The sequence below is a fragment of the Choloepus didactylus genome, chromosome 5, assembly GCF_015220235.1.
Source record: "Choloepus didactylus isolate mChoDid1 chromosome 5, mChoDid1.pri, whole genome shotgun sequence".
Classification (NCBI taxonomy): domain Eukaryota; kingdom Metazoa; phylum Chordata; class Mammalia; order Pilosa; family Megalonychidae; genus Choloepus; species Choloepus didactylus.
In genome coordinates this window covers 143,486,267-143,499,576 of record NC_051311.1, presented here as the reverse complement: position 1 = coordinate 143,499,576, position 13,310 = coordinate 143,486,267, and the positions used below count along the sequence as shown (strand labels likewise).

General features: G+C 35.0%; 1 protein-coding gene across 5 annotated transcripts in view; it reads right to left on the bottom strand.

Moving 5' to 3' along the window:
- BBS9 (Bardet-Biedl syndrome 9) overlaps positions 1 to 13,310 on the bottom strand; it is a 591,615-nt gene that overhangs the window by 285,785 nt on the left and 292,520 nt on the right. For all 5 annotated transcript variants that reach the window (XM_037837046.1, XM_037837048.1, XM_037837049.1 and 2 more), the window contains 2 exons: positions 5,592 to 5,773; positions 1,240 to 1,316 (listed from right to left, as the gene is read on the bottom strand). In XM_037837046.1, the coding sequence (XP_037692974.1) occupies positions 1,240 to 1,316; positions 5,592 to 5,773 (259 nt within the window). The remainder of the gene's footprint in view (positions 1 to 1,239; positions 1,317 to 5,591; positions 5,774 to 13,310) is intronic.

The following is a 13,310-nucleotide window of genomic DNA, read 5'->3' as shown; positions in this document are numbered from 1 at the left end:
CAGTGCCTCCTCTATGTGACTCAGCTGGGTAAATGTTTCTTTCATATATAGTCCTATTTTTTTTTTTTTAAGTGTATCCAATTCACTATGCTATGGCAATGGTAACATGATTTTTACCACAACTTGGGCTGGCTGTTTATACTATGATTACTCTTTGAAAACTCAAGACAACCACTTTTTATATTACGCTCTTATGCCCAAATATTGAAGTTCTTTCCCAGGCAGAATTACATGATATGAACTCCAAATACAATAAAACCAGTGAATTCAATCACTTGCCTAAATTGATCAACTTTTGGTAGAGACACAGATAAACGTAATAGATTTTGCCCAAATTGCAGGGAGTAAGACATAATCAATCATAACAAGTGGCTACAAAAGAATAAACAAGGAAATGGGGTAATATAACCAACAACAGCACCTTTTTCATCCTTCTTGTTTCCATTTTATTCCTTCATTCATAGAACAAATATATATTAAGCACCTACTATGTGACAGCTAATAAGAATGTGGTAATGAACAAGACAAATAGTGGGATGTAGGTGGTAGTAATGATGATGATAATAATGGTGGAAGAAGTTAAATGTAATTTTACTATGATGTTAAGGATTACTAATTATCACAACAATTCAATAAAGTAGATTCTATTGTTACATCATTTTATAGACAAGAAAATTGACAACAAGAAAATTAAGTAACTGGCCTTGAGTCACACAGTCAGAAGTGAGGGAAAAAATAATTCCTAGACCAACTATCCACTCTTAAACTAGCCCTACCACCACCATCACAATGTATTAAAGATGTACTTTATCTACCTCTGAGTAAACCTTTCATAAACACTAGCTCACTGAACCTTCAAAAAAAAAAAAAGAAAAACGTTGTAGGGTCAAGTACAAATCACCAAGATTAGAAATAGTTCCAGACTTTGGTACTGAGAAAGTCAAATGAAAAAAAAAAAGGGTGCTAGAACAAGATAGGCTGAGATCAAAGGCAAGGACTTCTTTTGTGGGACTCATCCCATTTTTGTGTTCAGCTCATAAACAGGAAGCCTACCCAAGGAGTTCCTTACTCACATAAAGAAGCCAGAAATGTTTTATCTAGAAAGCAGCAAAGCCTAATTTTGCTATCCTCCTTGAAGTTTCTATTTGGAGGCCCGAAATTTAAATGGATATCTTTGATCCCAGTTCATCAGAGCCTACCAGTATTATAAACCCCTACAAAATCTGCAAATGCACATACAGACACTGAATCAAAGTTAGGCAAAACTGTGACGGAAACGGTCAAGTCATCTTCTCTCTCAGACATGGGCCAAACACCTATAATTAGAAAAAAAAAATTTGAATTAATCATAAAGTAAAACCTGCTGTATGTAGTTGTGTAAGGTTTATCTATACCATATATCAAAAAACAATTCCATAGACATACAGGTTGAAACAACTAATGCAGAATTAGAAGCTTGATGCTAACTTTTTTCCTCAATAACCCAATAAGAAAATGGTCTCTTTTTCCAAAAATATGAGTTAAGGTATGACCCAGGGCCTGACCAGTCATGGGGAGTAATACCCTCTCCTTAATATTGGTGGAAGCCTAAATTAGTGCAACTCCTTTGAAGGCAATTTGGTCATAACTTTAAAATATAAAATGTACATATCCTATGACCTAACAATTTTACTCCCAACAATTTACCCAATACTCACAGACATGTCCATGGAGGTTCACTGCAGCATTTTTGGTAGTTGTTTAAAAAAAACAAACAAAAACCAAAAAAAAAAAAAAACTGAAAACAATAAGAATATTTATATATTAATAAAGAAATGGTTAAATAAATTATGGTATCTCCATAGTATACAATAGTTGAAAGCTATAAATAAAGGCACTATCAATCTTTATACACTTATGTGAAAAGAACGCCAAGGTACGCCCATTAATTTAAAAAAGCAAGATACAGAACAACTTATCTAATACATACAGATTTGCATAAAACCAATTACCTAAACATGAAAAACTTCTAGAAGAATACACAAAAACTCTTGATAGGGGTTACCTTTAAGGCATAGCACTATACTCTGGGGTTAAAGGGAGATTCATTTTCTATTGTTTACCCTTTTAGTACTGTTTGAATTATTTTTACCACATGCATGGGCAATTTTCACAATTTTAATAATTCTTACACAGCATAATGAGATATTATGAATAAGTGAAAGAGATCCTAAATTAAAAAGAAAAATTATATTTATGCATAGATACATTATGTACATATGACAGACTAGTGGATGCCTATAAATAGCCATTCTTCCTTTCTCCTTCTTTGTTGGTAGAACCCTAATTTTTTTGAGGTATTTGCCTTCATCTTAGAGAAAGTCACCTCTCCCAGGCCCCAGAAGAGAATCTCAATTGATCAAATCTAGTCATGGTGAGTCCATTCTTCTGACCACTTATTGTTTCAGGTTGAACATTTGACTTAATCCTAGCAAATAAGTCATAAAGGGAAGTTGGGTGTGGAGGGCAGTGACATACACTCTGCAAAAGCTATCCCTCCCTAAGAACAAGGGAGACTGGGAAGAAATAACCTTAGTCTTTCCTAGAAATCATCACGTCTGCACAGAATGCCAGAAACTTGTGAATTCATCTTGTGATCCTGAGAAGAACTATTCACCACATGCTGAGGATGGCTGCCTGAAAATATGGAAAACACTTGGATGCTGCCACATGAATTTGCTGTCTCACAAAGAGAATGATCACCTACCAATGCCATCAGGCATTCCTACCAATACTGGAAGATTTGGAATGGCAATTTCCATAACTCAGTTAAAAAGAGTACAAAGGGCTGTTCATTGCCCCTTCCAATAACCATACTTCAACTATTCTTTACTGAAAGAACCCTAATTGTATCCTGAGCAATAAAGTGCTCAGCTGTAACACTTGATTTTACAACTTGGAGTGGCCAGTGAGATGTGAGTGGAAGTTTTTCAAGGCGTGACTTCCAGCAGAGCTCCTTAAGGGGGCAGACAGATGTGAAGGCAGGAACTCCAGAAACCATCCTGAAACAAGAGATGACCCCAAGAAAGAAGGATTCAGAGTCCCTGATGACTGTGACACTGCCAAACCAACCCTAGACTGTCCACCTTTGGAATTCTTTTACATGAGAAGAAAATGGACCTCTTTGTTGTATGAGCCACCTTATATGGCTGTTCTGTTTCATGCAGCTAAACATAAGCCTGAATGACACATCTCCCAACAAGGTTGCCAAGTATAAACATTTCTAGTACTTAAATCGTAGAGATAACTTTTGTGATCCCAGATTATATTACAAATAAGATTTAGATTTATATGTCTCATATCTTACTGCTCTCTCTCCCTTCCTGGAGACACCACTGTGCTGGAGTCTATCTCAACGCTGCATCCATTCCTTCATACCCACCCCAAGTAGAGAACACGAACAACTGCCTCAATCATAAAGAATATCCGTCTTCAAAAGTACCTACCACCAGATGTCACTGACTACTGGTAACAAAAATGCTAGGCAGGATTCACACTAATGAGTTGAATATGAAAAACTTCAGAATCCATGAGCCATACAGAAATTACTATAATTTCATGCTTATAACATACATTCCTCATATAACTTACACTCATAAAACCAGCTTCAAAAAAACTTTTATTACAGTAGATAATGTACACCATGTGTACAACAAAACATACTCATTAAATAGGCTTTAAATTCTGTTGTAACTCTTGATTTGAAAAATATAAGTACTGAACATAACTCACAAGACAACTTTTTTCTCAAGTTAAAGCCACTGTTCTAAAAATAAGTGACATTTAAATGAATAATGAGGTCATCAGAAAGTTCAGAGTTTTAACTTCTCATAATCTTCTCTAATAAAATAATTTGGTGCTTTTATATAATTACAGCTATTTTAATAAGCAAATGTACCACAGTTTTATTAGGGTATGAAATACTAATTTTCTTCCATATCTAGAAATAAAATATTTTTAAAGACTCTCTTCTTTAAAAGTTTCTCTTTGTTTCTTTTTCAGGAGTAAAACCAAATGATGGTAGCATGAAAGGGGCAGGGAACATCAACCAAAATTTGAGGTTATATAAATAATGAACTCTGCGCTCAAGTCTGTGGATACATCCCTGGCATAATTAGCAGTTATTTCAAGGATCAAGGTAATGACAAGTAAAACAGCCTAAAGCTTCTCACCCAAGGGCATCACCATGGCTAACAAGAAATAACTCTTAGCTGTAAGGGATCTTCTGAGAAATTTTACACACAATTAAGTGTTAATCAAAATATCCTTAGCACATTGTTTATGGAAAGGACAAAATCTCAAGACAGAATTTGAAGTGAAAAGCTACAATAAATTAATTTTTAACTCTGGGAAATTCATGTTTCATATATATATGTGCCACTTCTCCCCAGTTACATTTTTAAATAATAAAATGAGATATAATTTAATTAATCCCACAAACACTAGCATCAAAAATGGAAAATCTGTATATTGCAATATGATCCATCAAAATTGAACCATTCTCCATTAGACATAGGGGTGATGACAACAAATGGGTTTTAAAGTAATTGGAGGTACTTAAAAGCTTCACTAGTTTACTTTCAAAACTTTCTAAAAGAATGTGTGAAGCCAAAGCATAATATTTTTATTTTAATATTCATATTTTTAAAATATACTATCTAAGTTTCTCAGGATCAGACAAACATAGTCTTGGTAATGTAGACCTAAACATACATAAATCTAGTAAAGTGCCTGGTTCACGATTAAGATTGACTACATTGCTTTGGTTGGCTTTTGATGCTGTGCTTCTTCTATTATTCCTACTTGTTTTAACATTTCTTTTATGCAAAAACAGTCCATATTTTTTCACACTAAAATAATACTTTTACCTGACCCTGGAAAGGGAATTTAGAGTAATACTTTTCGCATGTCCAACTCAAACTAGGATTGGTATTTTGTTTCTCCTTTTAAATTACAACAAAACTATACCCTTGTGAATCCCAAAGTAAGATAATATTGAGTTATTCAAAACTCAGGAATTGAAAATATCATCAGCCTCTGAGTCATTAAAAATCACCATACCACAGGCTACACTCCATTTGGATGGCTAATTAACTACAAACATAAATTATATCACTAAACTGCAAATGACTGTTTTTAGTAGCAAAGTGGTAATTCGTGTACTGCTTTGGTTTCTTTTTCAAAGAAGCAACTAAGAATTTTTCAGGAATATGAGAAATCAAGAAATGACCATTCCAAACTTTAATGTTCTTCTCAAGGCCTAAAAGTACTTGTTCCTTTTAGAGTTTAAAGAAAAACACTGAGTAGCACTATCCCTGAAACACATTCCTAAAAGAATTATCTCAAATAAGACGTATTTTTTAGAAACTATAACATATAAAGTAAGCACAAATAACTTGTGTGCTAAACAGCGACAGTTTTTACAATGTGATTTGTACCCCCAGGAGAAAATTTAACTAATATGTACAAAACCTTATCCATATACAAGAAGATTATGTGAATTTTATAATGAATACTGATAAAAATCAAATAATAAGCTGCAAATAAGATACCTTGTGTTTTGTTAGCATCTTTGATGATTTTCTGAAGTTCTTTCAATTCTGTATCAAGTTCATCATAATTTACTTCTCTAGATTCAACTTTTGGAGCTCGGAACAGAGAAGGGTCTGTCCCCAGGTATGAACATTGCAAATGACCATCATCACTCAGAGTTACTACCACTCCCTTTAAATTGCTACAATAAAGAAGAGAAGATGAGACATAATTAAAATTTGAAGTAGATTTAGTTTTGACCAACTATACTTTTACTCAATTCAGTTTCAACATACCATTAAGAAAATCACAAATGTTTATCTCTAAAGCTTTACTTCAAAGACTCAACCCAAATGTTTCGAACGATTTATATTTATAGAAGTACTCCCAATGTTAAGATACATTATGGGAGGGAAAAAACACCTTAATTATTTTAATAGCTGCCAATTATTGGGAGCAGACTACAGGGCAAATAGTGCTCTAAGAGCTTTTCAAGTACTACATCATTTAATCCTCACTCCAGGTACCACTAGGTGGATTCATAATACTCTTGTGTGGCTGAAACAGATCAAGGGGTGGGGCTGGGATGCTGAATGCATGAAAATCAGGGTGAGGCACACAAGGTAAATATGGGAAGATCCAAGGGACGGAATGCTGTAGAGGGTTAGTGGGGAAGGCCTGGGAGGCCCTGAAGAGAACTGTGCCCCCTGCTCTTTCCTCATCCTTTTCCCTCTCTCTACACTTGGTACTCAAGTTTACCCTCTTTCCCCAGGATCACCCAGCATTGCTTCATTCACACCCCATCCTACTCAAGTAGCCCTCTTAACGGTTCTCTCTTTCCCTTCACTCTGAGACAGAAGTATCCAGTGTTTCCACATAGTAGCTCTTTCTCCATCACACTTCCCATCCTGATTATCTCTTTTCATTCCTACCCTTTAAATTCTTCCATCTCTCTTAGAATCTCTTCTCTCTGTTTTAACTCTAGAAACTATATGGTAATATATAAATTATAATTTTAATATGCCATTTAAAAAAATAGTTACAAGTTTTTCTGAACTTTTTATAAAAAGTAGAGATACTTTCTCCCTTGCTTTACCCAGAAGAAAAAAAATCCATTATTTTGAGATGATACACAGATACGTAATGGATTTGTTTGTTCAGTTATTGTTTGGCTGATTTTCTTTGAGTAAAAAAAAAAAAAAAAAAAAAAATGGAGGTTTCTGCTTCTGGTTCTAAAGGTTAAATTTTAATTAGAAATAACAGAAAAATTGTGAGAGAAAAGAATATGAAAAATGGTGCTATTCATCTGAAGAAAAGGGCATATCAGAGTGAACAGGAATTTTTACATCTCCCCAACTCTGGGTCATAGCAAGTGATAAGGTCATCCATCCTAAAACTCAACTCGGTTAAGCATAAAGAAGAGACCACCTTCCACAAGGTGGCTCCCACCCTCCACTTCATCACCTGCCTCAAACACAACATTCCTATACATACCTCTCCAGGCCCTGGGCCTGTCAGCACCATGTAACCCTGGGGTATGCTTTCAGAGAAATAAAAACTAGACTAAGACCACTAAAGAACTAGAGTAGGACAGAGGGACTTGGGTTCTAGCTCTGACCCTATCCCCTAAGAATTGAGTCAACTTGGAAAACTCTTCCTAAATGTTATCTCTAAAATAAGGTAAGACTACCTACTCTTCAAAGATCCTTATGTTTTATGAATTGGTCCTGTCATCTAGCTCAGAAAACAAATACTCCCAAACTGATATTATTTTACTAAAACAAGTGTAAAAAGCAACCCCAAAGGATCTTTGGGCTTGACCCTTTCTCTGCAGGCAACTGAAGTCATCTATGGTATAGAAATCCTAACTTCCAGTTCAAACAAGCCCATTCCTAGAGTGCAGACCCTCCCCTCTGAGTTGTGAGGGTGGGATATAATCTGTTCTCCATTCCCCTCATCCCGTCTGTGATCTGGGAACCCAATGAGTCCTCAGGAAACTCTAGGGACTAAAGAGCAGATCTTCAGCTGGCTTCTCAAAGAGTGTGGGAGTCATTAGTTCTTTGAAGCCAGAGGGATATTTCCATTTCATCGTCACCCTTTTAGTGGTCCACATTACAGGAAGTCTAGCATGACCACATACAAGTATCCCTCACCATCCAAATTTATTTGGTCTTTGAGTTGGGATAGCTTGTTACTGAATCAGTTTTGTTCCTCTGTTTTAGACACAGCAACTAACAAAAGTTTAGAATCATGGAATTTAACTAAAAATTTAAGTTTCTGAGTTCAGATAGCAAGAGTTTAGATAATGGGTATATAAGCATTTCTTCCAACTCACAAAAACTCTTTACAGGTGCTTGAGGTGTTGAAACAGAAAGGAAAGAACTGGGGTCTTCCCTCACTGAAAGAACTCACAAAATGTCACCAGAATTTCTTGATAGTTAATGTAATTTCAAAATTCAAACAAGTTACCTTTTCATATCAATGATATCAGAGCCATTGCATATAGATAAAACAGCAAAAATTGAGACTATAGATGAATTAATTCATTTAATATTATATATATTTTTTATTTCACAGGAGCACTAAGACTAGCTCTAAAAACTCTACAATAAATCAGTGGAAATTCTATCTGAAACGCTTATGATGGGAAAGGGACTTTGACTCAATGATGAAAGAAAAACAATACCCAATTCACCAAGTTTGTTAAAAAGTCTTTCTACTTAAAGAAAATCTTCTTGTAAGTTTCTGTGAATGATGGAATTTTATTCTGGCAAGGAACCATCAATTAAACCTGGCATTGTGTATCCTATTGCTCCCATCTTTAGAGTTAACACATCAGAATCAAGTACTTTATCAAGAATCAAGATCAAAAATGTTATATTCCTAAGACACAAAATTATTTTATGATTTTAGCAATGACGCATGAAATCAAACAACAGAATTTGCTCAGGAATCTGAAAGTAATTGCTTCATCACTCAGTAAACAGATCCCTGCCTCAACAATACATTAAAACAAAATTCCAGATGTTTTCTAAAAGTCAAATTTTAAAATATGAAACTACAAAAATATTTATCTGCCTTTCAGATAGGAAGAACTTTCGCAAAAAGAAAGCAATAATGAAAAAACTACAAAGGAAAGAATCTCTAAATTAAACCACATAAAAATCTTCAACTTGTTATTTGCTTAAGAAACAACATAGTAAAAAGAACAAAAGGGAAATAAAGTGGAAAAACATTAGCAACCAATATAAAATACAATTTTAGTTTGAGTTATAGGAAATTGCTGATATTCAACTATTTTTGATCTATAAAATCAATTTGATGTGTTTAAATTTAATTTGTTAAGATTCTTAATAAATCAATGAAAATATTATATTTCAACAGAAAAAGGTCAAAGGATATATGCAGGTAATTCACACACATAAATAATACAGCCAATATACACATGAAAAAAAAATTCAAAATCACTAGAAATCAAAGAATGGCTATTTTTTACAATATATTTGCAAAAAAACAAATATAATTTTATAACACCTCAAGTCAGCAAAAACTTGTCCTTAATAGTCCTGCTATTAGAGAAGGTACATGGAGATTGGAACTCTCATACTCTTTTGGTAGGAAAGTAAAATTGTTAAAATTCTTTTGGAGGATATTTTGAAATATGTATCAAATGTCCTAAAAACACTCATTCCCTTTTCCACAGTAATCTACTTCTACAGTTACTAAGGAAATTTAGAAACAACCCAAATGATAAGAAAAGGGGGAAATATTAAAATATGATATGTCGTGGTACATCTATAATAGAATCTTTAGAAACTAGTAAAAATCATGATTACAAGTTATTTTTATTATGTTTTATAGTTACAAAATATGATTTGAGAGAATATAAATACAAATATAAATATATCACGATTTGAGGGAATATAAATATAAATACAAATATGAAAATGAATATATATACATATATATCCCATTTTCTAGTCACAAAGACTGAATTTGAATCAGCAGCTTACAGATTAAACAATCTGTGGAATTCAAAACTTTATCTAGTTCTTTTTTTCTGAAAAGGCCAGTCTATGAAATGTACAACTTAAATATAAAGTATAAATCAGAATGGATAGAAAATGAACAATTTATTTTGTTTGCTAATACAATAAAACAAATGAATAATAATTTTAAGAATAAATGAAAAGAGTATGCACTGAATCTAATGGTTTCTTTGTATCATAGTTCAGTCATGTTTTATGTAAAGTTGCAACATTTTAAGTTATCAAATTGTCAAAGGCTGCTTTTTATTACTATATACAGATATCAAAGAAATTTTAAAATTTAAATACTATTTATCACACCCAATTTTTAGTCTAGCTCAGTAAGAAGCACATGATGTAAAGGCGCTTTCCTTTAAGCACAGTCAGGCAAACTCAGTGCATGCAGCCATTCCTCAGCCCCAGTGGACTGGGATGGGAACATGAGCACTTGAATATGCAGTCAGTCATCATTCATCTAATATACATTTATTGAACATCTGCTATACAAGAGAAGCTACAAAGGCAAGTAAGACATGATGCTCGCCCAATAAAAAGAAAAACTCATTTTTTAAAGAAATTGCAATTGCAATATAATGTGGCTGATACTATAGTACAGGAAGAAGAGAGTGCAATGACCCTGCAGGAGAAAGCAGGGCAGCTTCACAGAGAAAAGGACTTGGAAGATGGATCTTCACCTAGAAGCAGATCTTCACACACAGAAAGTAATGGACAGACTGAAGACAGAGAACTCCAACCTTGGTGAACTCATCCAATCTCATGCTCTTCAATACTTCTTTGTGCTGACTTGCAAGTTTGTATCTCCTGCCAGACTTCTCTCCCAAAGTCCAGATGTGTACATCCAGCAGCCTACTTGATATCTCCATTGGAAATTCCAAAAGTCATCAAAAGCTCAACATAGCTACAACTGAATGACTGACTTTGGCCCCACCACTACAACCCATATTTGCCCTCAAACAGTCTTTACTATTTCTGTTAACAGTAGCTCCTGTTTTTCCATTGCTCGGGCAAAAAGAACTTTGGGGTCATTTCTTGGCACCTCTCTTCTCTCTTTCATTTTTCCACATCAGCAACACCACCAGCCCATAAGTCAAGAATCCAACTACTTCTCACCAAAGCCACTACTGCATGCCTGGAACAAACCACTCTTATATTTTCCCTGGATAACTGTTTTTAACCAGTCTCCAGGTTTCTATCCTTATATCCCTACACTAACTTCTCAACAAAGCAGTGAGAACATTCATGTCACTCTTAGCTTACAAGCCCTCCATTAGCTTCCCATGGTACTCATAATAAAAACCAGGTTGTTACAATAATCTATAAGGCCCCACCAATTTGCCCCACAATATACACACTTCCTTTCCTATTTATTCTCCACTTCACTCCCTCTCTTCTAGCCATATCTACCTTACAGTTAGTTACTTAAACACTCCAGCACAGTGTTACTAAAATAAAACAGATATTGGGAATAAGTGGTTAGAAATTTTTATAGCAATTAGACATTGCTAATCCAAGCATGCAACCAGTAAACTCATCACACTAAACAGGGTATAGACCATTTGGTCCAGGTATTATTGAACCCATGGAGTGAGTCATATGGCATGAGCTGTCTATTAATCAGCACAATAGGAATACTTACAAGTTTATGAGGAATTGGAAACTCAAAAAACAAAAAAGGTCATTCAATGCTACTTGGGCATTTACGTTTGCTCTTTCCCCAGACACTCACAAGGCTAGTTCCCTCTCTTCTTTCTTCCTTAATGTCTTTGCTTAAATGTCACCTCCTCAGTAAGGACTCATCTGACTATACCATCTAAAAATGCAACCATTCTCACATCCTCTCCTCCTCCAGCACACTTTAACCTCCTCCTACATTATGTTTCTGGCTGATATACAACAATACTTGCTTGCTTATTGTTTATTTCTTCCCCCCAGTAGAATGTAAGGGGGGGGATGTAAGGAAATAATGGTTTATTCATTTCTGGAAACGTAGAAAAGTACCTGGCACCGAGCAGGTGCTCAATAAGTTTTAGTTCAGTGGATGGACAAAAATGTATTGAATTGGATGAGTTCATTTGCAGTCTTTCACCAAGGTCATGCATGTTACTTTAAAGCAACAAAATGAGTAATCAAAGTGCATTCGTAGTCTGTTTTCACAGCACAAGTTTTAAAAGGCAGGCATATGAGAAGGTCCTCAGTTAACTATAATTTTGGTGAAAAGGAAAAACAGAGCTTGACTTAAATTCAGTGAATATTTATGAAGCATCCCCTAGACACAGGATGATTGACTTAAAGATAAAAGTTGTGATACATGTCATCCTGATGAACAGGGTTCATTCAGCTGACCCACCTGGCTGAGCAGGTATCCTCCCTCTTTCAATCCACTACATATGCTTGCCTCTCAAAATCAAACATTTATTCAGAGAAAAAGTCTCCATTCCCTCCCAAGCTTTCATTCAACAAACATTTATTAAGCACCTACAATATACCAGGTGTTGTGCTAAGTGCTGGAGAGTTATATAATTGAATAAAACATGTACAGAGTCCCTACCTAATACAGCCAACATACTAGACATGGGATAAATACTAAACAACCAGTTGGGTGGTCATTTAAAATTGTTTTGATAAATGCTGCAAAAGAGAAGTAGAGAGAGGTACCTGAACTAGGTGGTGGAAATGGGGAGATGAAGGGTTAGACACAGTGATCTGAAGAGACCTCACTGTCTGAAGAACTGACATTTAAGCCAAAATACCATCTAAAAGAATGAAGGGAGAACTCGGCAGAAGGGGTGGGGGCAATAAGAGGGCGAGTAATGTGACAAGTTTGTTTAAGAAAGACAGGCATGTATAAAGACCCTAAGACAGGAGAAATGTGAAACATTCAATGAAATAAAAAGGCCAGGATGGCTGGAAGAAAGAAAGTTCAGAGGGAGATTAGGTCAATATGGGACCAAAAAAATTACACAGGGTTAAATTTTGCAGGTTCTTCTAAGAGCCTGTTAAAGATCTGTTAAAGGCGATAAATTTTATTTTTAAGCAATGGGTAATTACACAGGGTTTTAAGTATAGAGGTGAGGTGCAACGTGATCAGATTCTTTCACAAAAGTCTCTTCTGATTACAATACGGAGAGACCACCTTGAGGTGGATTAATACAGTAAATCCAGGTGAGGAAAAATGGTGGTGGGGGGGAGAGTAAGGGCAATGGGAATAGAGAGAAATGGACAGACTCAAAACATGTAGGGTGTATGATTATAATAATATTGTTTCATCAATTGTAACAAAGATTCCATACTAATGTATGTGTGAGGGGAGTATGTAGGAACTTTGTATTTTCTGCATGGTTTTTCTGTAAACTTACAACTTCTCTAATAAGAAATTAAAAAACACATATTTAGTAAGTAGAAACCATATTATCTAATGTAATCTCCCCAATAACCTTGCGAAGAGAACATACTGTGTTTACTTTACAAAGGAAAAGACTGAAACCCAGAAAACAGAAATTAATAGATTATAGTTGTCAGGAGATACTAAACAGAGGTGCACTGAGAGCCGGGCTTCCTGGCAACAGATCTGAAACTCTTTCCACTACCACATAGCTGCCCTCAGAAGGCAACAAATGACTCTTCATACAAAATGATATTTTTAGAGATGATGATGCATTCAGCAATTATAAAATGCTGAGGAACGGAACG